Source organism: Cherax quadricarinatus, chromosome 23, assembly GCF_038502225.1.
Source record: "Cherax quadricarinatus isolate ZL_2023a chromosome 23, ASM3850222v1, whole genome shotgun sequence".
In the NCBI taxonomy this organism is placed as follows: domain Eukaryota; kingdom Metazoa; phylum Arthropoda; class Malacostraca; order Decapoda; family Parastacidae; genus Cherax; species Cherax quadricarinatus.
In genome coordinates this window covers 16,058,196-16,085,378 of record NC_091314.1, presented here as the reverse complement: position 1 = coordinate 16,085,378, position 27,183 = coordinate 16,058,196, and the positions used below count along the sequence as shown (strand labels likewise).

The window sequence follows — 27,183 nt, the reverse complement described above, 5'->3', positions numbered from 1 at the left end:
GTAGCTGGAAGGGGCCAAACCACAGCCAAGAAGATGCATCAGTGCCCATGCTGTCTCTACACAACCATCAGCCACTCCCATTTAAGAGAGCATTACAGAACTCATACTGGGGAGAAGCCTTTTGCCTGTCCACATTGTTTACACCAGTCAGCTACTAAAAGGGATTTGAAAAAACATGTTCGCACTCATACTGGAGAGAGACCATTTCCATGTTCTTTCTGCTCTTATCGATCTGCTACAAGTAGTGATTTAAGAAAACATACACGGACACATAATAAATCGAAGCTGTTTGCCATGTCTGTATCTATGGAGTTAGGAAAGAACTAGATAAATTCTATCAATTGTATATTGCTTAAATTAAGTCATTGCATAGATATTAGTTGGTTGATTCATAGGTACATTTTATTTGGATTTTGTTCAGTAGTATGCTTTATGTTCTATTTTAAAGGGACAAGCGAAACAAGAAAAAGTGAAATTTGCAGTAGTATAACTGTTTTATTCTCTTGTCTGACTTATTCCTTTGGCATATTTTGTGAATGTCAATTTTAACTTACCTGTACAGTTTCCATCAACTTAGTCTTAAATCCAGTTTTGACTTTCTGAAGTATATACCTGTCAAGTTATGAAAGTAATGAGACTATAATAACTGAATTATTAACAATGAAGAGCTGAAAAATTCAGTATTTTCCTGGTTGTCATTTTGCCTTAAACTAGTGGGGAAAATATTAATTTGTTTTGATATCTCCTGTTATCCGTCCATCCATCTGTTCCATACCTTGAGTGAAGTTACAAAATGCTTAGCACATAGAAATCTTTTCTGAGATTATTGACACCTCTTGGAAATGTTTGGTGAACAGAATGATTTAACTGAGGCCACTTTTCTATTTATTTAGTTTCAGATTTTTAAGGACTCTGAGGGTCACACTTTAAGATTAGATCTCTTGTACATTAATAAATAATCACCGACTGGAAAGGTTTGAAGGTATGAAGATGTCATAAAGGGGCATGGTTTATGTGTTATGGCATACAGCCTCTCCTCACTTAACGACAGGGTTCCACTCCTAAGAGGAGGTTGGTAAGTGAATTGGTTGTTAAGTGAGGAGCATACTATACTGGTAGTGGGTTTGTGTCAACCATCTTTTTAATGTCACCTTTGTGCCATTTATAACATTTCTAGTATACTTTTAAATGTTTATACATTAGTGTACTGTATACTGTAATAAACAGAATAGAGGATATCAGTTCTAATATACATTAAAGTTTGCATACTGGTTGGAGAGCTGGTCGTAAGTCCGAGCAGTCAGTAAACAAGTACGTCGCTAAGTGAGGAGAGGCTTTATAATGTTATATGTTATTGTTCATTTAGGAACATCACTGCTATTTAGTATAGCACAGAAAGATGAATGTGATTTCTGCAAAGTTATAATCTTTTGATTATTGAGACCATAATTTTTTGGTTTGTGGTATGCATTATAATTTGTTTATTTAACATTTACTGTGTTAATTTTTAAACTAAGGTTAAAAGATATGGAGAGTTAATTTAGATTATTCTAAAATTATTTGAATATAAAATCATATAATTGGATAATTTTATAGAATTTCAGGCTTATTTAAGACATTATACTTGAATATTTTGATAAAGAATACTCCCAAATCTAATAAGTTTTTAGATGTGCTAAATGCTTTATTTTTCCTCTGTACTTGATTCAGAAGTTTAGTTGTTCAGTATAACTTAATCTGTTAATGTATGTGGATGTTATTTGCATTTATAATTTTCTTCTTTGTTGCACTGCTATTTAAACAAACATTTTTTAGTTTACCTTAATCTGCATTATGTTATGCAAAACAAAATACAGTGGACCCCTGCCTTACGATATTAATCCGTTCCTGAGAGCTCATCGTAAGCCGAAATTATTGTTAGCCGAATTAATTTTCCCCATAAGAAATAATGGAAATCAAATTAATCTGTGCAAGACACCCCAAAGTATGAAAAATTTTTTTTTTTACCACATGAAATGTTAATTTTAATACACACAAACTGAAGAAGACATGCACAATTACTACACTACTAAGAATAGAATACATGACACTTACCTTTATTGAAGATCTGGTGATGATTGATGGGATGGGAGGAGGCGAGAGTGTGGAAGTTATTGTTTAGAAGGGGAATCCCCTTCCATTAGGACTTGAGGTAGCAAGTCCTTTCTGGGGTTACTTCCCTTCTTCTTTTAATGCCACTAGGACCAGCTTGAGAGTCACTGGACCTCTGTCGCACAAATCTGTCCATAGAGCTCTGTACCTCCTGTTCCTTTAAGACTTTCCTAAAATGGGCCATAACATTGTCATTGTACAGGTTGCCAACATGGCTTGCAGTAGCTGTGTCAGGGTGATTTTCATCCATAAAGGTTTGCAGTTCAACCCACTTTGCACACATTTCCTTAATCTCTTTTTTCAATTCCATATTATTCTTGCCCTTTTTACCACAGGGATGGCACTAGAAGCTTTCTTGGGGTCCATGGTGACTTATTTTGCAGTTACAAGCACTAAAAACACTGGGATAATGTGAAATGTACCAAATGTATGTGTAGATGTGACCGCACTGGCTGGCTTGTAAACACTGACACTGAGGCCACACGTGGGACACGTCCCGGACGAATCATGTAAGGCGAGTTTTTTATCGTGAGGCGAGGCAAAATTTTTGTGTTGAAATGCTTCGTATGGCGGATTTAACGCAACACGATGTGTTCGTAAGGCGGGGGTCCACTGTAAAGGTACTGATGTACCATATTTACAAAATTCGATTATGCAGTATGCAGGGTAAAGTGCATGCTCACAGTTTTATTTTTTTATTTGGCTTGAACGCTGCGTTAGTGTTCTATTAAAATATGTATTATCACTGTTGAAAGCAGTGAAAACAGCTCATTTTGTTAACATGTTACCTTCGTAAGAAGTGTTACTTGTTTTGAGCAGTGTTGCTTTATCGGTGTATGCGTACATAATTTTTCATAGATGCTTCATAGGCTTGCAGGGCAATTTATTTGTTAATTTTTTAAAGCTTTATCATTTTCTTATTTTTCATTTACTTATTTAAGAATTTAAGAATTACTTTCTCCATATCTTAGTGCAAAGCAAGTCTCTTATAAGTTACATGCATATTGGGCTCGTGGTCAAAGTGAGTTTCAAACTATAATGACAATAAAAAAATGAGAGGTGATCTCAAGCTTTTTATTACAGTATTCAATTCAGTACTGTTATAGTAATTTAAACTTAATAAAGAATGTAGAATTCTACTTCTTGTTATTCAAAACAAAATTAATGCCATTTATTATTGGCAATGAGACAACTTTTTGACAAAATGCGGTATTCCCAGAGTTATTCCGTACCCCCTACCCCCAAATCTTTTCACTTTAAAAATTGAAATACAGTGTAAAAGTACATACAGTAGTTGCATGATGTTGGGTTGAAGGGTTACAGTGCTCCTGAGACCACATGGAAGTTATGATAGCTATAGTGTTATTGGCTTTATTCACTTGCACTTTCCCTCTTTAATTCCCTCACCTATGAAACTAGGTTAAACTTAAATTGGCTTTCTGCACTTTCCTCACCTTGAAAACTGGGTAATACTGCTGTTGACTTTCTGCTTTATTCAAGTCTTCCTCCATCCCTCACCAAGTCTTCCTCTGTCCCTCACCAAGTCTTCCTCCGTCCCTCACTAAGTCTTCCTCCGTCCCTCACCGAGTCTTCCTCTGTCCCTCACCAAGTCTTCCTCTGTCCCTTACCATGAAGCATAGGTTTTTGAAGACCTTTGTTATTAACCTTGAAAGTTTAATAATACAAGAAAATTCAAGCCATAGATCTATGCCATGAGCTCAGCTCACTCAGATAAGCTGTGAGTGGTAAATTTGGGCCTAGATATGAGAGACTACATCTATGTGGTAAGTGTACACCACATAAAATAACTCCTGCAGCATGCAGTGCATAATGAAAGAAAAAAACTGTGACCGTAATTCTGGGTTAAAACAGTAATTATGAGGTGTTTCTTCATGTTTTTTTACAATTGTATTTGCAATTTCTTGGTTTCATTTGATAGAATGGAAGCTATATTACAGAAATAGTGATGATTCTGATTGGTTGTAGTATTGAAAATGGCTTGAAACTGAGGTCAAAGTAGCGGTAGTGTTAAATTTTTGCCGATGTTCAAGAGTAAACAAATGATGTCACATGTCTAATATGCGTCAGCTGGTGGGTCTAATATAAGTTCACAAATGTGCTGATATTATTTATACAATTATTGCAATAGTGCATAACAGTAAATCTATTTTTTGGTGTGAAAAAAAAATAATTATGTGAATAAAAAATCAAAATGGAATTCATTTGTAAAGCCTGAAAACGTAACTAATGAGCAGAGGAAATGTTAGTTTATTGCGAGGAATGCCTGCATTGTTTATTCTGGACCCTATTTTGAAATTGGAGTATTTTGAACTTTGTGTTAAAATGGCCAAATTACCAATTTCCGATCACTTTATTGGGTAGTTTAAACAGTTGACTGGGCAATTTCTTGTGCTCAATCAATAAAATAGAAGTAATACTAATGAAATAGCTAAGAATTTAGTTGACTGGATAATGTAATTGGCCCAAAATTGGCAAAATCTTCGATGCGTAAATATCGCTGACATATCAAAATTCACGAGAGCATAATTTTGTCAATTTTCCATCCGATTTCGTACTTTTTGTTTTATTACCTTCAGAAAAAGATTCTTTACCATTTCATAAGAAAAAAATAGCAATTTTTTTTTTTTTTAAATTCTTGGAACCTGGCTGTCTCTCAGAGATTTGGCTAATGGACCCTCAAAGGATTAAATAATCGAGGAAAGCTAAGAATTTAATAACTCCAGCAAGCCAAGAAGTGGCTTTTTTTTTCCCTCTTCCATAGGATGCAATTTACAACAGGCAACTAATATCCAGACACCTTTTTATTGTTTGGTGAATAGGGGCAGCAGGCATAATGAGACTTTGTCTATACATATCTGGAAAGATGTACATGCCAGTCTCCACACACCTGCTACTCTGTTCACTTAGCAATAACTATATAATTATGGTAGTGAGTACTTCATTCACTATGTCTCTGTCTCACCACCTCCCTCTTAACCCTGTGTCACCACCTCTTCCTGTCCTTCCTTGCCACTTTTTGCTACCTTCTTCCAGCTCCACTTGCTCTTACAACCCTCCCACCATTGCCATCTTCCACCTACCCTCTCACATGCCGCTTGCCCTCCCTTCCACTCATTCTTTTTCAGATCAATTACCCCCCACTACCCCTACCATTTTCCTACAAACTGATTCCCACTACCCGTCCCTCCCACCCACCCTCATTATTCATTATCTTGAAGCATTTATTTCATTCATGTCTCATCTGCCATACAGCCTGACTGACCATTATATTTTTATTATAATAATACGTATAATAATGCAGGATAGGGAAGGGCAGTGAAGCACAGAAGATATAAACACTGCCTACACCAGACCTTCACAGACAATTGTCATTTACCACAAATCTCACAATGAACCACAAAGGTGATGCATGCGTATATATTACTTGTATGTCACTGGCTTTGTATCCAGTTTCTTGACATTTTAATTCTGATGATGCAAACATAGTGAAGCAGATGATTAGTAAATATTGCATTACTTCAGTTGTTGTAGTAGGAAATGGCTACCCACATATATACTGTACCTAGAAAATGAGAACCCTTTGACTGCCAATGTGTTTAACGTATATATACTCAAAAATTCTAGCGGCTTCAAATCAAGCAAGAGAAAGCTGGTAGGCCCACATGTAAGAGAATGGGTCTGTGTGGTCAGTGTGCGCAGTATAAGAAAAATCCTGCAGCATGCAGTGCATAATGAGAAAAAAAATTCCGACTGTGTTTTGGGATTAAAACACCGACTTTGAGGTGTATTTTTGTATAGTATTTATGGTCGTATTCTTGTTTTCTTGGTCTCATTTGATAGAATGGAAAACATATTATAGAAATAGAAGTTATTTTGATTGGTTTTACTAGGAAAAGGATCTTGAAATGGAGCTCAAAATGGCAGAAATGTTCGATTATTGCTGATGTTCAAGAGTAAACAAATGAAGTCATTGTCCATTAAATGTCCAGCTAGCCATTCTAATATACAGTCACGAATGGATTGACGTTATTTATACAATTATTACAATATTGCAGTAGTCTGCATAACAGTAAATCTTCTATTTTTTGTGTGAATAAAAATTCAAAATAGAAAGCAAGAGGATTATAACAGGGGCCTGCAGACATGACTGATGAACAGAGAAAATGTTATTTTAGTGCCAGGAATGTCTGCATTGTTCATTCTGGACCCTATTTTGAAATTGACATTTTTTAATTTGCATGAAATTGGCCAAATTGCCAGTTTCTGACCATTTTATTGGGTAGTTGAAATCAGTAAATGAGCAGTTTCTTGTACTCAATCGATAGAACAAATGGAGTTCTAAAGAAATAGCTATGAGTTTGGTGGACTGGATCAATGGAATTGACCAAAAATAGGGCTCAAAGTGGGCGAAATCGCTGATGCGTAAATGTCGCTGAGGTCGCTAACTTTGTGAGAGCGTAATTTCATAAGTTTTCCATCAGATTTCATACTTTTGGTGTCATTACCATTGAGAAAAGACTATCATTTCACAAGATTTTTTTTTTTTTTTTTTTTTTTTTTTTTTTTTTTTTTCAAATATTTTGCAACACCAGGAGACACTTAAGGATTTGGGGTTGTGTGGGTTGCATTGATACTTACATGTAAGAAATTAAGATAGGCTATATTGCATTGCCATTGGTGAGTCTGTGTCACAGGTCATATGTACTGCCAGAGCCTGTGACTTGTAACTTCTGAGATTTTAGATAGGCACATATACAAACACTGCATGTATTGACAATTGGTGTGGGAAACATCTTATAAGAGGAGCTATGCAAAAATTTTATTTTTGGGGGTACCAAAAACTATACCTCTCATCTTATGGCCCAAGCTGACTTATGACCTGTAACATATGGGGTTAAAAGATGAAAATAGCAGTCTGCACCTTTTAAATTACACCACATACCATGTCATGTATATGTGGGCTGCAGTTTCTTTTCAACATTTTTTTTTATTAACACATTGGCCATCTCCCACCCAGGCAGGGTGGCCCAAAAAAGAAAAAATTTCATCATCATTCACTCCATCACTATCTTGCCAGAGGCGCACTTACATTACAGTTATAAAACTGCAACTTTAACATCTCTCTTTCAGAGTGCAGACACTGTACTTCCCATACCCAGGACTCAAGTCCTGCCTACCAGTTTCCCTGACTCCCTTCATAAATGTTACCTTTCTCACAACAGCATGTCTAAGTCCTAAACACCATTTGTCTCCACTCCTATCTAACATGCTCATGCATGCCTGCTGGAAGTCAAAGCCCCTCGCACACAAAACCTCCTTTACCCTTTCCTTCCAACCATTCCTAGGTCGATCCTTACCCTGCCTTCCCCCCACTACAGATTTATACACTTTTGAAGTCATTCTATTTTGTTCCATCCTCTCTACATGTTCGAACCACCTCAACAACCCCTCCTCAGCCCTCTGGATAATAGTTTTGGTAATCCTGCACCTCCTTCTAATTTCCAAACTGCAAATTCTCTGCATTATATTCACACCACACATTGCCCTCAGACATGACATCTCCACTGCCTCCAACCTTCTTGTTGCAACACTCACCACCCATGTTTCACACCAATATAAGAGCATTGGTATAACTATACTCTCATACATTCCCCTTTTTGCTTACATGGACAAAGTTCTTTGTCTCCACAGACTCCTAAGTGCACCAATCACCTTTATCCTCTCATCAATTGTATGATTCACCTCATCTTTCATAGACTCATCTGCTGACACATCCACTCCTAAATATCTGAATACATTCACCTTCTCCATACTCTCTCCCTCCAGTCTGATATCCAGTGTTTCATCATCTAATCTTTTTGTTATCCTCATTGCCTTACTCTTATATTCATTTTTAATTTTCTTCATTTACATACCCCTACCAAACTCATCCACCAACCTCTGTAACTTCTCTTCAGAACCTCCCAAAAGCACAGTGTCATCAACAAAGAGCAACTTGACAACTCCCACTTTGTGTTAGATTCTTTATCTTTTAACCCCACACCTCTTGCCAACACCTGAGCATTCACTTCTCTTACAACCCCATCTATAAATACAGTTGAACCTTGACTTACAAGTTTAATCCATTCTGTGACCTAGCTTGTAACTCAATTTACTCATATAGCAAATCGACTTTCCTCATTTAAATTAATTGAAACCCATTAATCCATTCCTGCACTCTGTAGACAAGACAAAATACTTGAATATGTTGTTAATATCAACTGTATGGCTTATTTATCTATCACAATTCATCTAATATGACATAATAAACAATATAATTAACACCATAACTTGATATATACTCTAGAATGAATAAAATACACCATAATATGGTGACAGAGGCAGCGGCGAAAGCATTTGCCATTTCCTGTTCAAATTTGACTATAGTATTTTCCCATGCTCTTATTGTAAGAGAAAACAGAGTATTTGTGAGGCTAACTGCAGAAATATTGTGTATAAAAACATAATCATAATACACTACAGAATGTAAAGAAATATTAAACTGTTTATATAAAGTGTACATGTACTTACACACTTGGAGCAGAGATGGTGGGGGATGTTGAGGGTGGGGGAGGTTGAGGGTGGGGGAGGTTGAGGGTTGAGGGTGGGGGATGTTGAGGGCAGGGGAGGTTGAGGGTGGAGGGTGGGGGATGTTGAGGGTGGGGGATGTTGAGGATGGGGGAGGTTGAGGGTGGGGGATGTTGAGGGTGGGGGAGGTTGAGGGTGGGGGATGTTGAGGATGGGGGAGGTTGAGGATGGGGGATGTTGAAGGTGCGAGAGGTTGAGGGTGCAGTGTATGATGACAACAACAGCATTGTTTTGTTTGATCGCTGAACCTAACTGATACAATTTGTTTTGTTTAATCACTGAACATAACTGATACAGCTTTAATATCTACATATCGTCGATGTACTAAGCTGGTAATGCCTGGCTAAGTCCATGGGAATCATCTTTTTCTTCTAAGCACTGTCCTTTGTACTTATTTTCTTAGGACCCGTGGTTAGAAATAAGAAATTTGGCCAAATGACTGTAAAAAAAAAATGCAAGCAAGCATGAGAAAACTGCTCCCACAGTGATGTAAATATGTGTACTGCTAACTGGATGTTTTGGCATCAGCTGTGCCAACTAGCAGCAGCATTCTGAATTATTATGTATTATTATTATTATTATTATTATTATTTTAATTATTATTATTTTAATTATTATTATTAACCCCTTCAGGGTCCAAGGCCCCAAAATCTGAAGTGGTGCTCCAGTGTCCAAGAAATTTTGAAAAAAAAAAAAAATTATTTTTTCTTACAGAATTAAAGAGTATATTTTTGTGAAGGTAATAAGATGAAAAAAAAAATTCTGATCAGTACTTACCGAGATACAGCGGCGGGAAGTTGACCCAAAATGACCAGGTGGCAGCAACATCAGTGACTTCCGCAAAATCCCATTTTTTTATTTTATGTTTTTTTATACTTTTTTCTTTTCTTTTCTAATTTTTTTCTTTTTCTAATAACATTTGTGGCCTGTGAGACCAGTATAATGTATATTGTATAAGTGTACACTCATTGTATTCAACACAATAACTGCACTAATTTGTTTATCATTATATTGCTTACAAAACTTGTTTACAAGTTTATTGTCAACAAAATGATGAAAATATTAGTGCGGTTATTGTGTTGAATACAACGGTACCATATAGTACCATATGGTACAGTGGTGCCATAGGGTGCAATGGTACCATATGATACAATGGCACCATATGATACAATGGTACCATATGGTGCAATATGGTACAATGGCACATGATACAATGGTACCATAAGATACAGTGGTACTATATGGTACAATGGCACCATTTGGTACAATGGTACCATATGATACAATGGTACCATATGGTGCAATGGTACCTTATGGTACCATATGGTGTAATGGTACCATATGATGCATTGGTACCATATGGTACATTGTACCATACAGTACAATGATACCATATTGCAATTGTACCATATGGTACAATGCAATATGATGCAATGGTACCATATGGTACATTGTACCATACAGTACAATGATACCATATTGCAATTGTACCATATGGTACAATGGCACCATATGATACAATGGTACCATATGGTACAATGGCACATGATACAATGGTACCATATGATAAAATGGTGCCATATGATACAATGGTACCATATGGTACAATGGCACCATTTGGTACAATGGTACCATATGGTGCAATGGTACCTTATGGTACCATATGGTGTAATGGTACCATATGGTACCATATGATGCAATGGTACCATATGGTACATTGTACCATACAGTACAATGACACCATATGGTTCATTGTACCATATGGTACTGTTGTAGTCAACACAATAAACACACTAATATTTTCATTATTTAGTTTACAATAGTTGTTTACAACAAAAATATGCAAAAATGTTATATATTAGTAATGTTCTATTATATATTTACAAGTGTACAGGAACTTAACGCGTTCCTTGAGGCGGATGACAAAGCACTTTGTCTTGGAAACTGGGGAGGCAGTAGCTAGCTTGTGTCGCCACACACTCAGTCTTGGCTGGTGTCTCATGCCACCAACACCTATTAATGACCATATGGTACGCGGTATCATATGTTACAGGGTACCATATGGTATATTGTACTATATGGTATAGGGTACCATGCAGTACAGGATAACATATGGTGCAGGGTACCATATGGTACAGGGTACCATATGGCACAGGGTACCATATGGCACAGGGTACCATGTGGTACAGAGTACCATACAGTACAGTACACCATATGGTACAGATACAGGGATAACTATGGAAATAAGTCGCCCTGACTTTTTTGGGTTATCCTAGGATTTTATATGTATGCTGCTATGTATGATAATCTATGTAATTGCATTTCTGTACACCTGAATAAATTTACTCAAGTGCATGTGGCATCATAAGTAAGTTTATTTAGTTATACACAAATAAAGTTACAAAGAATATCATACTTAGCAGCATATGTTTGGAGAACCTAGGATAACCCAAAAAAGTCAGACAGACTTATTTTCATTAGGGTCCCTGTACCCTGTACCATATGGTATAATGTACTATATGGTACAATGTACTATATGGTACAATGTACTATATGGTACATTGTACTATATGGTACATTGTACCAAATGGTACCACTATGATACCATTGTACCATATGATACCAATGTATGACATGGCACCATTGTACCATATGACACAATGGTACCATATGGTTCAAAACCATAGAATTCGTCTTCATCTCCACTTCCATCAGTCTTAGAACTGTAAGTTGTGAAGAGGAGAGTCAGAATTCGCCCGGAGAGTGAGAGGGGGGTGAGAGCTTCCTTGCCGCCAGGCACAATGAACAAAGCTACTTTGTGGGTGTTCCCACAATGCCATGCGGGCGTCCAGATTTTTTCTATGGCGTGCACACTGACCACCCAAACCCATTCTCTCAGATGTAGGCCTACCAGCCTTCTTGAGCTAAATTTGACGCCGCTAGAATTTTGGCGTAGATCTACGGTTTGGACCCTGAACGTAAAGCCGTAGATCTACGGGACGGACCCTGAAAGGGTTAATTTAGGGAACTGAAGCTCTGTTGTTATAATAATAATAATAATAATAATAATAATATTATTATTATTATTATTATTATTATTATTATTATTATTATTAACTTAGAGAACTGGAGCACAGATCCAATTCCCTAGATCAGAGCCCCTCACCAGCACAAAAAACCTTGACACTGGTGAGGGCTCTTGATCTAGGGAATTGTATCTATGCTCTGGCTACCTAAATTAATAAAAATAGTAATTCTAATAAAAATAATAATAATAATAATAATAATAATAATAATAATTATTATTATTACTATTATTATTATTAATAATAATAATAATAATAATAATAATAATTATTATTACTATTATTATTATTATTATTATTATTATTATTATTATGAATGCTGCCAACTCAATGCACTGTTTACCTCACTGTGGGAGCAGTTCTCTCGTGCTTTGCTTACATTTTTTACAGTCATTTGGCCAAATTTTGTATTTCTAAGCATGAGTCCTAAGAAAGTACAGTGGACCCCCGGTTAACGATATTTTTTCACTCCAGAAGTATGTTCAGGTGCCAGTACTGACGGAATTTGTTCCCATAAGGAATATTGTGAAGTAGATTAGTCCATTTCAGACCCCCAAACATACACGTACAAACGCACTTACATAAATACACTTACATAATTGGTCGCATTCGGAGGTGATCGTTATGCGGGGGTCCACTGTAATTGTAAAGGACAATGCTGAGAAGAAAAAGAGGATGATTTCCATGGAATTAAAGCATGAAATCATAGATAAACAAGCGAGGTGTCCAAGTTTTGGGTTGAGGGGGGAAGCAGGGGGAGCTGGCTCGTAACTCAAATGTTGGCTCGTAACTCAGAGCAAAAAATCGACCCAGGGATGGCTCGTATCTCAAAAAACTCATACGTTGAGACACTTGTAACTCAAGGTTCTACTGTATATTGAACAACCATGGTGACATCACACATCCTTGTCTAAGGTCTACTGTTACTGGGAAATAATCTCTCCCCTACATACTCTAACGTGAGTCTCGCTATCCTCGCAGAAACTCTTCACTGCTTTCAGTAACCTACCTCCTTTTCCATATATTTGCAACATCTGCCACATTGCCCCTATCTACCCTGTCATATGCCTTTTCCAAATCCATAAATGCCACAAAAATCTCTTTACCTTTATTTAAATACTGTTAACCTATATGTTTCACTGTAAACACTTGGTCTACACACTCCCTACCTTTCCTAAAGCCTCCTTGTCTTTCTGCTATTCTGCTCTCCATCTTACTCTTAATTCTTTCAATAATAATTCTACCATACACTTTACCAGGTATACTCAACAGACTTATTCCCCTATAATTTTTGCACTCTCTTTTGTCCCCTTTGCCTTTATACAAAGGAACTATGCATGCTCTCTGCCAATCCCTAGGTATCTTACCCTCTTTCATACATTTGTTAAATAATAGCACCAACCACTCCAGAACTATATCCCACACCCGAATTTAAAATTTCCTTCTTAATCCCATCAATCCCAGCTGCCTTACCCCCTTTCATTCTACCCACCACCTTGTGAACTTTAATAATATAGTACATTATTATTATATTACATATTATTATACGTATTATTATTATTATTATTATTATTATTATTATTATTATTATTATACTGTATTATTATTTTTATTATTATTATTTTTATTATTTTTATTATTATTATTATTATTATTATTATTATTATTATAATGGGGAAGCACTTGGGGGCGAAGGGGATGGAAGGTATTCAGGCTTAATTTAGGGAACTGGAACACAGATCGATCAATTTCCCTGGATCAAGAGCCCCTCACCACTTACGTACTAATAATAATAATTATAATAATAATAATAATAATACAATAATAATAATAGTAAAGTGAAACTTCAAAAGGCTGCCAGTAGTTGGTGCCATCATCAACAGAACATTGGTAACCACTACTTTTCACCTTTCTAGACTTTAGTCATGCATAAATATTAGGTTAAGTCTGCCCGAAATGCCTTGGCATGATAGTGGCTTTCTTTGCTCCAGTCATATTATGATATGTAAACACACATTGTAACCTTTGCAAAGAAATAAATATTTTATTTATTTAACCCTTTCAGGGTCCGTACCATAGATCTACGGCTTTACGTTGTGGGTCCAAACTGTAGATCTACGCCATGAGCTCAGCTCACTCTGATAAGCAGTGAGAAGTAAATTTGGGCCTAGATTTGAGAAAATACATCTATGTAGCATGTGTGCACCACATAAAACAAATCCTGCAGCACACAGTGCAAAATGAGAGAAAAAACTTAGACCATAATTTTTTATTAAAACAGTGATTTTGCAGTGTTGTTTTGTATGGTTTTTATGGTTGTATTTGCGATTTCTTGGTCTCATTTGATAGAATGGAAGATATATTACAGAAATAGAGATGATATTGATTGGTTTTATTATTGGAAATGGCTTGAAACTGAGCTCAAAGTAGTGAAAATGTTAAAATTTTGTCAATGTTCAAGAGTAAACAAATGACCTCACACGTCTAGTACATGCCAGCTGGTGGGTCTAATATACATTCACAAATGTGGTGATATTATTTATACAATTATTACAATATTGCATAACAGTAAATCTTCTATTTTTTTGGTTTGAATAAAAATTCATTATGTGAATAAAAAATCAAAATGGAATTCAATTTTAAAGCTTAAAAACATAACTGATGAACAGAGGAAATGTTAGTTTAGTGCCAGGAATGCCAGCATTGTTTATTCTGGACCCTATTTTGAAATTGGAATATTTTGAACTTTGCACTTAATTGGCCAAATTACCAATTTCCGATCACTTTATTTTGTAGTTGAAACAGTTGATTTGGCAATTTCTTGTGCTCACTCGATAGAATAGAAGTAATACTACTGAAATAACTAAGAATTTGGTCGACTTGAATAATGTAATTGGCCTAAAATGAGAGTCAAAGTCGGCAAAATTGCTGATGTGTAAATAACGCTGACACATCAAAATTTGCAGGAGCATAATTTCGTCAGTTTTCCACCAAATTTCGTACTTTTTGTTTTATTACCTTCAGAAAAAGATTCTCTACCATTTCATAAGAAAAAATAACAAAATTATTTTTTGAGAATTCTCGGACACTGGTGCACACTTTGAAATTTGGCCTCTGGACCTTGAAAGGGTTAACCCTTTGAGGGTCGACAGGCCCTCTCCGAAACTCGTTCTCAGGGTCGGCCAAATTTCAAAAAAAAAAAAAATTATTTTTTCTTATGAAAAAATAGAGTATTTTTTTCTAAACATTATAGGCTAAACAAAAAAATTTTAACGTCAATACTTACCGAGATATGGAGGTGTGAAATTTGCCAAAATTGAACAACATATGGTAACATCGCCGACTGCCGTCACCCGGTATTTTTCTATTTACTTTTTTATGTACTATTTTCAATTTTTTTTCAATTTTTCTTTTTCTGAGTAACTTTTATGGCCTCTGAGGCCAACATGATCAGTATTTTGTAAGTTATTTCTTTTTCAATACTACATAATAAGGGCGTAAACACTGTTGTCATTATTTTGTTTACAGAAAATATTTACACAAACAAACAATATGAAATGTTGTTTATTACTATTTTTCTATATTTTATATACACATATACAGTCACAGGACATGTTTCTAGAAGTTCTGCAGCCTGTGGAACTCTTTGAAACATGGTGTCATGCACAGTGGAGTTTTGCACTCCTCACACATAAAACGAGTGTCTCTGCGTTGTCGTGGGCGTTTTTTTGTATGTGAACAGACGTAACACCTCTTCTGAGCCTTTTTCTTCAAAGCAGTAGCAGGCAGTTTTACCAGGAAGTGATCACCATGCTTCAGACGAGCAGGTAGTTGTTGATAATTTGGTGACAGACAAACAGAATTCGCCGTACTGTGGTTTGTTTCTGGTGCTCATCTTATACATATTATAAGCATTGAGCATGGAAATGTCCAGAAGATGGAAAAACAGTTTGATGTACCACTTATAACTCTTGCGAACACAATCAGCAAACCCAATCTGCATGTCACATTTGTCCACTGAACGCATGTTGAAGGTGTAATCAATCACAGCTGCAGGTTTTAGAATGGGTTCATTTCTCTCTCTATGCTGCCTGCCACTGTCTGCCATTTCATTAGGGTGAATTGATGACAACAGTGTGACATCTCGTTTGTCATGCCACCGAAATGCCATGATGTCATTGGCAGCAAACGCCTGCACCTCACCTCTGCGAGTGCCAGCATCAAACCTGGGCATATGTTTTCGATTTGCACGCACTGTGCCACACACATCTGTCATGTTCACTCGCAAAAAATCACTGAGTGAGGGGCTTGTGTACCAGTTATCTGTATATAATATATGCCCCTTACCAAGGTATGGTTCTATCATTGTTCGAACCACATCACCTGAGATGCCCAATAACTTCCTGGTATTTTGCAATGTATAACTTCCAGTGTACTCAATAATATCCAATACCAGACCACTGTAACAATCACAAAGCACAAACAACTTTATACCAAAGCGTTTCCTCTTGCTTGGTATGTACTGCTTGAAAGAGAGTCTTCCTTTGAACAGAATCAAAGACTCGTCAATTACAAGCTTCCTGAAGGGATAAAAATGAGTACTGAATTTCTGTTTCAGATACACAAACACATTCCTAATCTTATATAACCTGTCAGTTCTGTCAGGCCTGGTTTTATCTGAGAAGTGAAGCATACGTAACATTAGCACAAATCGATTCACTGGCATTATATCACTGAAACCTGGTGTTGCAATCAGGGGGTCTGTTGACCAGTATGATTTCACTTTGTGCTTATACACATGTGGCATAAGCATTATTGTGGCAAAGAAAAGATTCATCTCAGCCACAGTTGCCTCCTTCCATTGGTGTAGACGTGATTTTGGTGAAAGTATTGTGTTTGCCATGGTGTACTCGTAGTATGTGTTGCTTTCCATGACAATACTTTTCATCAGTGGTTCGTCAAAGAATAACTCGAAACATTCCAGTTCAGTGGCATTGTTCCCAAGTGCACAAGATGGCCGTATTCCACTTTGGCTGCCATCAAACTGGTGGGGATTTGGAACAAAATTGACAGCTTCCTGCCAATCCCAGGTGCGGTCTGCTGGTGGGTACTGGACAATGACAGGTGGTTGTGGTTGTGGAGGTTGTGGTTGTGGAGGCTGGTGTGGTGGGGGAGTGGGGGATGGTGGCCTTTGTTCTAGATCAGCTGAGGCAGCGGCGTGGCTGGCAGCGTGGGTGGCAGCATGGCCCACTGCTGGTGCCTCACCGCCGGCACCACTACCACCACGCACATTTTCCATCCCAATTGCAACAGTATCTTCGTCATTTTCACTGTCTGTTCCTGTTGTACAGCCACGGGATGTACTCCGAGATACACTCCTTCCCCTTGGTATAACATATGGCACACTTCCAGAGCGCATATATCGTCGTATATACTGACGCTTCACTGGGGAATATTGCACTTCACTATCACTACTGGAACTAGTTTGAAGAGCTTGTAGTTCATATTCACTATCACTATCATCACCCATGCTCTCATCTGAGTCTGGGATTTGGGAAAATAGAAGTTTCCTCTTGGGTTCTGGAACAACTGAACGTGAACACGAGGGCCCAGCACCAGAGGTGGAAGGCTGAGGGTCGTCTGGGTTTTCTTCACTATTACCGATATTATGGTCATTAGTTTCGGTCAAAACCTCACTAAAACCACGAAACTCATCTTCACTGGCACTTCCATCACTATTAGAACTGTCACTGGGGAACAAAAGTGTCCCAATTCGCCGAGGAGTGAGGAGCTTCTTACCGCGAGGCATGGTGGACATTGTTTACTAAGAGGGCATTCCCACAATGCACCACTGGGTCCCAGATTTTTTTTCTACCGCGCACACTGACCACGCAGACCCATTCTCTCACACCTAGGCCTATCAGCCTTTTCACGCGAGATTTGAGGCCGCTAGAATTTATGCGTACTAGTACGTCAAAAACCCCTACGCGTAAGACGTACTAGTACGACGAAAACCCTCAAAGGGTTAAGGAACCTCCCTTGAGGGGAAAGTATGCATCCTGAAATTTCGTTCATATCCAAAAGCAAAAATTCGACTGAACGACGGTTCATATCCTGAAAAGTTTGCATGATGGGGCGTTTGTAAGCCTAGGTTCCACTGTACTTGATGTAAAAGCATGTTCTCTTCATTTTTTTTCTGAAATACTGTATTCGGAGCACTGGGCGAGTGAATGTAGTTCTACATTTGGACAATTAAGGAGTTAAATGTCTTGTTTTACGTTAATATAGACATTTTCATTAATCCATCTATGATATTTTCTTAAAAATTATGTTAGAAACACGTTACATGGCATAGTATAAACATGCAATGTTTATATGCTATGTACATATATTTAATAATAAACCACTCTTGGGTACATTAAATGTCTTATTTTATGTTAATACAGTGGACCCCCGGTTAATGATATTTTTTCACTCCAGAAGTATGTTCAGGTGCCAGTACTGACCGAATTTGTTCCCATAAGGAATATTGTGAAGTAGATTAGTCCATTTCAGACCCCCAAACATACACGTACAAACGCACTTACATAAATACACTTACATAATTGGTCGCATTCGGAGGTGATCGTTATGCGGGGGTCCACTGTATAGGCATTTTCATTAATCCATCTTTGATATTTTCTTCAAAATTATATAAGAAACACATTACATTGCATAGTGTAAACATGCAATGTTTATATGCCATTGAAGGGTGGTAGATGGTGGAGGGAAAACATTACGTTTTATCATTTTGCTCTGGTCGAGCATTAGAGAAAGCTGTATGAATCTGCATCTGGCTTTTGTTTACAATTCTCGACATGAATTATTCATTATCTCTCCCTTTGTTTATGATGGCTTCTAAAGGTATTTGTTAGAAACGATTAAACTCAGTGAACAGGGTATGTTGATGGTAATAATATGGTTCTGGGCTGCATTAAATATCGTGTAGCTATGAAGGTAGGTGTATGTATGTAGCCCAGGCTACCTACTGGCTACCTACCGGCTACCTACCTCTACCAGATACCTCTACCGGATACCTACCTCTACCAGATACCTACCTCTGCCAGATACCTCTACCGGATACCTACCTCTACCACTACCTACCTCTACCGGCTACCTACCTCTACTAGCTACTTAGCCCTTTCAGGGTTGCCAAGCCCTCTCTGAGACTTGTTCACAGGGTCACCCAAATTTCAAAAAAAAAGAAAAAAAAAAAATCTTGTGAAAAGATAGAGAATCTTTTCCCGACCATAATGACACCAAAAGTATGAAATTTGATGGAAAACTTACAGAATTATGCTCTCGCGAAGTTAGCGGTCTCGACGATGTTTACGCATCAGCGATTTTGCCCACTTTGAGCCCTATTTTCGGCCAATTCCAATGTACTAGTCGACAAAAATCATAACTATTTCACTAGAACTTCTTTTTATCTATCGAATGAGTACAAGAAACCACCCATTTACCAGTTTCAACTATACAATACAGTGGTCAGAATTTAGTAATTTTGCCAATTTCACACAAATTTCAAAAGATGCCAATTTCCAAATAGGGTCCAGAATAAACAAGAAAGACATTCCTGGCACTAAAATAACATTTCCTCTGTTCACTAGTCACGTCCCCACGCCCCTCCTACATTTTTTTGTTTTCCACTTTGAATTTTTATTCTTACAAAAAATAGAAAATTTACTGTTATGCAGACTACTGCATTAGTGTAGAAATGGTATAAATAATATTAGCACACAGACCGGGCCGCGGGGGCGTTGACCCCCGAAACTCTCTCCAGGTAAACTCCAGGTAAACACCTGTGAAAGAATATTAGACTCACCAGTTGACGTGTATTGGACGCTTAGCATGATTTGTTTACTTTTGAACTTTGATAAAAATCGAACATTTCTGTTACTTTGAGCTCAACTTCAAGGTACTTTTCATTGTAAAACCAGTCAAAATCATCTCAATTTCTGTAATAAATCTTCCATTCTATAAAATGAGACTAGGAAAACTAGAATACAACAATAAATACTATACAAAAATACAGTGCAAAGTCTCTGTTTTAATCCAAAAACATGGTCAAAGTTTTTTTTTTCTCATTACGCACTGTGTGCTGCAGGATTTTTTTATACTGCGCACACTGACCACATAGACCCATTCTTTCATATGTAGGCCTACCAGCTTTCTCTCACTAGATTTGAGGGCGCTAGAATTAGGCATACTAGTACGTCAAAAACCCTGGGGCATAAGCCGTACTAGTACGTCCGAAACCCTGAAAGGGTTAGTAAGTAAGTAAGTTTATTCAGGTATACACAAATACAGTTACATAGATTATCATACATAGCAGCATATGTGTAGAGAACCTAGGATAACCCAAAGAAGTCAGACAGTGACTTCCTACAAAAAGTACTACTCACCTCTCACCTACTTTAAGACTACAAATATTTTAAGGTAAGTAATGAATGTGGAAGAGTTGGTGGATGACCACAGGGAAGAGCTAACCACTGAAGATCTGCAACACTATAGTTAATCTGTAAAAAAATTATTTTTGCTAATATTTTTGGGTGTCTGGAACAGATTAATTGTATTTACATTATTTCTTATGGGAAATATTGATTCAGTTTTGGCACGTTTCGGTTTTATAACGACCTTGTGGAATGGATTAAGTTCGAAAACCGTGGTTCCACTGTAAATTCTATTGTGACAGATTTCTGTGATGTGTAAGTAAAAGCTATTGTTAAGAAAAAAGTTACCCAGTTGCTAATACACTTGCAGCATTACAAAGTAAGGAATACATATAGCTTTTAATATTTTTGGCACCGAAAGATAGAAATGCAGTTTTTAGTACTGTATATTCCATAAATTTAGCCCAGGCAGACACACTAAGAATATGTAATGCTCATTGTATTGTGCAGTTTAATATAATGGTGAATTATGGGTGAACACTAGAGAGAGTACAGGCTGGAGTACATATTACTGACAGTGATGTAGCCTGAGACAAGTGGTCCAATAACATAATGGTGTGTACCCTTGAGGCTGTGTTAAAATCTGTCGATATTTTTTCTCCCTCCAAAAAATGTACGTGGTTGTATATTAATTCTGATGTATGGTTACTGGGATATTACAAATAAAAATTTTGTAAGATAGTTTTTGGTTGTACAGTTTTTTGTTTTCCCATGATACTCATTAAAATCTAGCAGAAGCTGGATGTAAAACAAACACAAAAAAAAAGAGCAACTTTGTGGGGGGAAAATTACAGGAATCTATCAAATATTTGAAGGCTTTAAATATACTAATTTTAGCAATTTGCAAATTTTTTTATGAATCTTGGAATTGTTTATAAAATTTGTGTAACAGTGAAAACAAATAAAGCCAAAGCAGTGCCCAATCATTGTCAGTCCACTGCTGCCCTGTCAACAGTGGAGTGACACTCATCCTACAATGTGGTTCAAGGAGTTTCATGTACAGTGGTACCTTGACTTACGAGTGCCCCAACTTATGAGTTTTCTGAGTTACGAGCTGTCGCTCAGTCGATTTTTTGCTTTGAATTGCAGGCCAAATTCCTAGTTACAAGCGAGCTTCAGATACGCCACCACTAGTTGGTGCAGCGAATGCCACAACAGTGCACATGGTTACCTTGCCGTGGAAGCATCTCTCTTGTGTTGTGCTTGCATTTTTGTGCAGTTATTTTACCAAATTTCTTTTTTCTAACCATGGGTCCTAAGAAATTAAGTGCAAAGGACAGTACTGAGAAGAAAGAGGATGATGACCATTGAATTAAGGCATAAAATCATAGAAAAACACGAGCAAGGTGTGCTGTAATTGACTTGGCGAGGCAGTACAAGTGTAGTACGTACAGTACGGCCCTACTTATTCAGCAGGTTAGGTTCTAGGCTACTGCCGGAAAGCAGACATCGCTGGAAAACAGAACATCATTTTTTCCACTTATAAAATTTAGCATATAATTGCCAGATAACAAATTTACACTAACATATATTAAGTTAACGATAGTACTAGGCATTAAAAACAATAAAAATTATAATACACATACAGTACACCCATTACTTACCTTAAAATATTTGTAGTCTTAATGGAGGGTGAGAGGTGAGTTTGTAGGAAGTCAGGTTTGGGAGGTATGGTAGCCAGCCAGGCCAGCCCACCCCACCCCATCCACATGTAATACACTACATTTAATTAAAGCGCCCTAGAGCGATAAAATACATATACAGTACATTCATTAATTACCTTAAAATATTTGTAGTCTTAATGTAGGGTGAGAGGTTAGTTTTATTTTTAGGAAGTCAGGTTTGGGAAGTATGGTAGCCAGCCAAGGCTGCCCTCCCCACCCTACCCCACCCACACATAATGTAAACAAACCAGGCGAACACGTCTGGTGTTCGCTCATACACGTTTGTGTTATACCATAATACAAACACTTTACATTGTGTACAAGTTGTCTCCACATTGATACAGTAGAATAAATAAAGACCAACAGTTCCATTCTCATGTAATTTTTAGAAGGAATGATGCTCTGACAAATTCTTATTATTATTACAAATTATTATTATTAAAAGTTATTATTATTACAAATTGTTATTATTATTACTAATTATTATAATCATAATAAAAAAGAAGTGCTAAAACCACAAGGGTCATCAGTATCTATAGATAGAGTGAAGCCATACAAAAGGAATAAATTTCTAGTTAAGTTACTAATGCTTGACTAGAGAAAACGTAATTCTTTGACTCTCCTACCAAACACTTGGTAAACAGATCTTATATTTATGTCAGTTTTTATACTGTGGGTGTATGTATCATGTTTATATGTTACATAGCATGTTTATTACATAATTTTAAAAAATTATCATAGATGGATTAATAGAAATGTCTATACGTATTAATGTAATCTACGACATTTAATGTGCCTAAGAGATTATATGGCATTGAGTAGAGAGACTCTTAGTGATTTTCATGTGTACCTGCATGCCAACACAGTGTGTAAGTATTTTTAGGTCCAGGTACACATAAATATAATTATCAGAGTACATATAAAATACAGTGGACCCCCAGTTCACGTTATTAATCTGTTCCTGAGAGCTCATCGTAAAGCAAAATTATTGGAAAGCGAATCAATTTTTCCCATAAGAAATAATGGAAATCAAATTAATCCATGCAAGACACCCAAAAGTACAAAAAAAAAAACTTTTACCACATGAAATATTAAGTTTAATGCAATAGAATAATTACAATAACAATAGAATAATCACAGTAGAATAATTGACACTTACCTTTAATGAAGATCTGGTGATGATTGATGGGATGGAAGGAGTGGAGAGTGTCGAAGTTTTTAATGTTTAGAAGGGGAATCGCTGTTTTGTAATCACAGTTGCACCTTTTGCAACAACAGCTTCCTTGATTGCCGTTTTCCTGCTCACTATAGTAGAGATGGTTGATTGGGATTTACTATACAACTTGGCCAGGTCCGACACACGCACTCCACTTTCATACATTGCAATTATCTCTTTCTTCATTTCAATAGTCATTAGCACCCTTGGTCTCAATGGGTTGGCACTAGAAGCTTTCTTGGGGCCCATGGTGACTTATTTTGCAGAAACAAGCACCAAAAACAGTGATAATATGGATAATATGGAATGTACCGAATGTATCCTTAGATGCGCGCTCACTGGCTGGCTTGTAAACACTGGCACACACGGGGCAGTTCAGGCCACACGTGGACACGTCTCGTACAAATCGTATCGCATACCGGGTTTTGTAACGGGAACCAAGGCAATTTTTTTGCAATATAATGCTTCGGATACCGGATTTATCGGATACCGATGACTTCGCGAACTGGGGGTCCACTGTATGCAGTAACTTTAAAACACTTGACATTTTGGAAAATTTCCAGACATAATAGAGAGTTTTGCTCACAGAGAATGTAAACAAACCAGGTGGGGTGCGCCGTATTTGAAAGATCGCTCGCTATATAGCAAATTTTGGTCATAATTTGACATCACCATATTAGTGGAACGCTGTAAAGTGGGGCCCTACTGTACTTAGGTTATCATACATAGCAGCATATGTGTAAAGATCCTAGGATAACCCAAAAAAGTCAAGAGTGACTTATTTCCATTGGGATCCCTGTATCTGTGGCATATGGTACAATGTACCATTTGTACTCTGTACCATATGGTACCATGAGCATTCAGAATGTGAGCATGCAGCATGAGGCACCAGCCCCGACTGGGAGTGAGTCTGGGACCCGAGCCGCTGACTCGGCAGTTCCAGGAGAAAGCGCATCGTCATCCACTGGTGGAAGGAGATGACTGTGGCTGAAATGTATTTGTTTTTTGCAACAGTTATGCTTATGCCTCATGTCTATAAGCATAATATAAAATCATACTGATCCACAGATAAGTAAGACACCACTGTGCATGACCCCTTGTATCAAAGACTTTCACAGACTGTAGCAGTTCTAGGAACATGTCCAGTGACTGTACATATGTAAATATATGATAGAACATTACTAATATACAACATTTTTGCATATTTTTTGTTGTAAACAATTATTGTAAACAAAATAGTGCTGAAAATATTAGTGCGGTTATTGTGTTGAATACAACGAGTGTACATATATACATTATGCATTATACTGGTCTAACAGGCCACAAATATTACTGGAAAAAACAAAATTAAAGAAAAGAAAAAACGAACAAAGTAAAATAAAAAAAATGCAGTTTTTCGGAAGTCGTGGATGTTGCTGCCACCTGGTCATTGAGGGCCAACTTCACGCCTTTGTATCTTGGAAAGCACTGATCGGATTTTTTTTGTTTTGTTTTATTACCTGTAGAAAAATATTATCTTTAATTCTGTAAGAATTTTTTTTTTTTCTAAAATTATTGGACCCTGGCTGTCACTCTGAGATTTGGCCTCTGGACCCTGAAATGGTTAAGGGGTTAAATTACTGTATTTTGGAAGTAGTTAGTCATTTAGTAAGTTAATATACTAAGAAAAGCAACAACACAAAACTTGTTGAGTGGAAGAGTAGTGGCACTGTAAGTACTGTACCTGATCACAACAAATGAGGAATTATAATTAAAATTTCATGCTATCACGATAGAGTAGGGATCATGCGTTATAGAATCTGTTTTACGAGGCAAGCATTGCTAGCCACCACACTGTAGACGTTAGAAGTTACAATTGAGAACACTTATAACAACTCTGTGAAGTATGTTTGAGTTTCCTGTGCATCCATCTTATGTCTGTGGTACTGTGGTTATCATGCTTGTCCCATAAACAGTGGTCTGATCCTACATGAATTTTTCCCTCTTGGTAATGATGAATTATTCTGAAGTGTCACTGAAGTATAGATGTGACAAGGGAGGTAGGTGCCTTGATGGTAGTGAAGAGCTCTTGATCCCAGGAATTCAAACCACTGTACCTTTCTTAGTATCAGACCTGATTGCTTCCTATTCTCCATGTGCTACATGACCCCCTGTGGGTTTAGCACTTCCCATGATTCTTATAATAATAATAATAATAATAATAATAATAATAATAATTGCAGTGTAGACAGTTGCATTTATTAGCATCATTCCTATTAGAGGTGAATAAGCTGAGCATTCCCTACAGGTGGGGCTCGAGACTCGCTGTCTGAGGATGATAAGTGGGGGACAAGCTGCCAGACCTGAGAAGAACCTCGTCAACACTGAGGAGACACGGAGGTGTCCCTACTGCCCCTATGTCTCTGTTTATGCAACTAACATGAAAAATCATATTTTAACTCACACAAAAGAAAAACCTTATGCTTGTCCTCATTGCCCATATCGTTGTATACAGAAAGGTAGAATCAAGGTTCATATCAGTACCCATACAGGAGAAAAACCCTATTCATGTCCACATTGTCCTTATCAAACAGCTGATAATGGAAATTTAAAAAGGCATATTGCTACTCATATACGAGCATACTGTAAATAGTATACTGTAGTTTGTGAGATGATTAATAATATTAATGTCACAGAGTTTACTTTCTTAAAATGAGCAGCATTAATTTTGAACCAAATTAACAGGAAAAACAATTATGAAATTCTTTACTCTTTCGTATAGCTTTATTTTTTTGGTTTTGTTTGTTTCCTCTTCATTTTTACTAAAAAAAATTTTTTTTTGGGTATTGCAACTTTTTCTTCTACTGCTTTTTCATTGTATCCTGGTGAGTTGCTCCCCAGTCTATGAAAATTTGAAATTTGGTAACAGTGATGATTGGTTAGGCTAATATTTAATTTGAAAATGTTGAGATATTCCAAGTTGCTTGGAAGGTTTGTGATTGCCATCATGGTTGCTCAGCCCTAAATAATTTACACTCATCAGTTTACTTAAACACAATAATAATAGCAGCTGCTGCATTTCTCAACTCATTATTCCTCACTCATGAAATAAAAAAAATATTTTATGCCTCGCAGACTGATGTACTTGAGCTATCGTGACTTTTACCAAGCCTAATGGGTATCCCTTAGCAGACCAGAAATTTAGTATTTTATTTGTCTTTACATAAATTTTTATTAGCACATCCTTTATTCTCCTGTACAAGAATGGTTGATGTTTGTGATATTCACATATATACAGGTCTCCCTCAATATTCACGTTTTCAACTTTCACAGGCTTCACACATTCGCGAATTCCCAACCGCCAAATTCCCAGCCGCCAAATCATATTTAAATTTCCCGCCACCTGTGAGTCCCTACTACCCTCCCTCCGACCCCCGCAACTGGCAGCCAGCCCTCCCACCACTCAGTGTGGTGAGTGTTTTGTTTGTTCATTATTTGCTATTAAACTACAGTATAAATAATGTAAACCCATTCATGACTGCATATTGGAATGGCTATTAGAAAAGGTATTAGACGGTGACATCATGTGTTTACTCTTGAACACTGCAAAGAATTAAACATTTCTGCTACAGCTAATAATAACAATAGTAATAATAATAATAATAATAATAATAATAATAATAATAATAATAATAATAATAATAAATATGATATAATTGAAAAAGGAAATTGTACAAAAATATGAGGGAGTGGTTGACACATCGTCAGTGTGACTTTGTTTATGCTGGAGTGAGCATTAGTCTCCTGCTCTTTCAAACCTCTCACAATAATTCATTGTGTTTGGTGCTTGTAGATTGAGTGTGACTGGAGTGGTAGAGGCAGTGATTGAGGCAATGGTATTTAATAACATACATGTTAATAATAATAATACATGTTATTAATAATAT

General features: G+C 36.9%; 1 protein-coding gene across 7 annotated transcripts in view; it reads left to right on the top strand.

Annotated features, from left to right (window-relative positions):
- The window catches only part of LOC128685738 (zinc finger and BTB domain-containing protein 7A), a 653,624-nt gene that overhangs the window by 450,683 nt on the left and 175,758 nt on the right, over positions 1-27,183 (top strand). Inside the window, exon 6 of one of the 7 annotated variants that reach the window (XM_070087969.1) lies at positions 25,545-26,621. The exons of 5 other annotated variants lie outside the window; for them this stretch is intronic. In XM_070087969.1, the coding sequence (XP_069944070.1) occupies positions 25,545-25,889 (345 nt within the window). In that variant the 3' untranslated portion in view covers positions 25,890-26,621. Of the gene's footprint in view, positions 3,289-25,544; positions 26,622-27,183 lie in introns of those variants that run through there. One more of the 7 variants, XM_070087967.1, reaches the window with a different exon arrangement.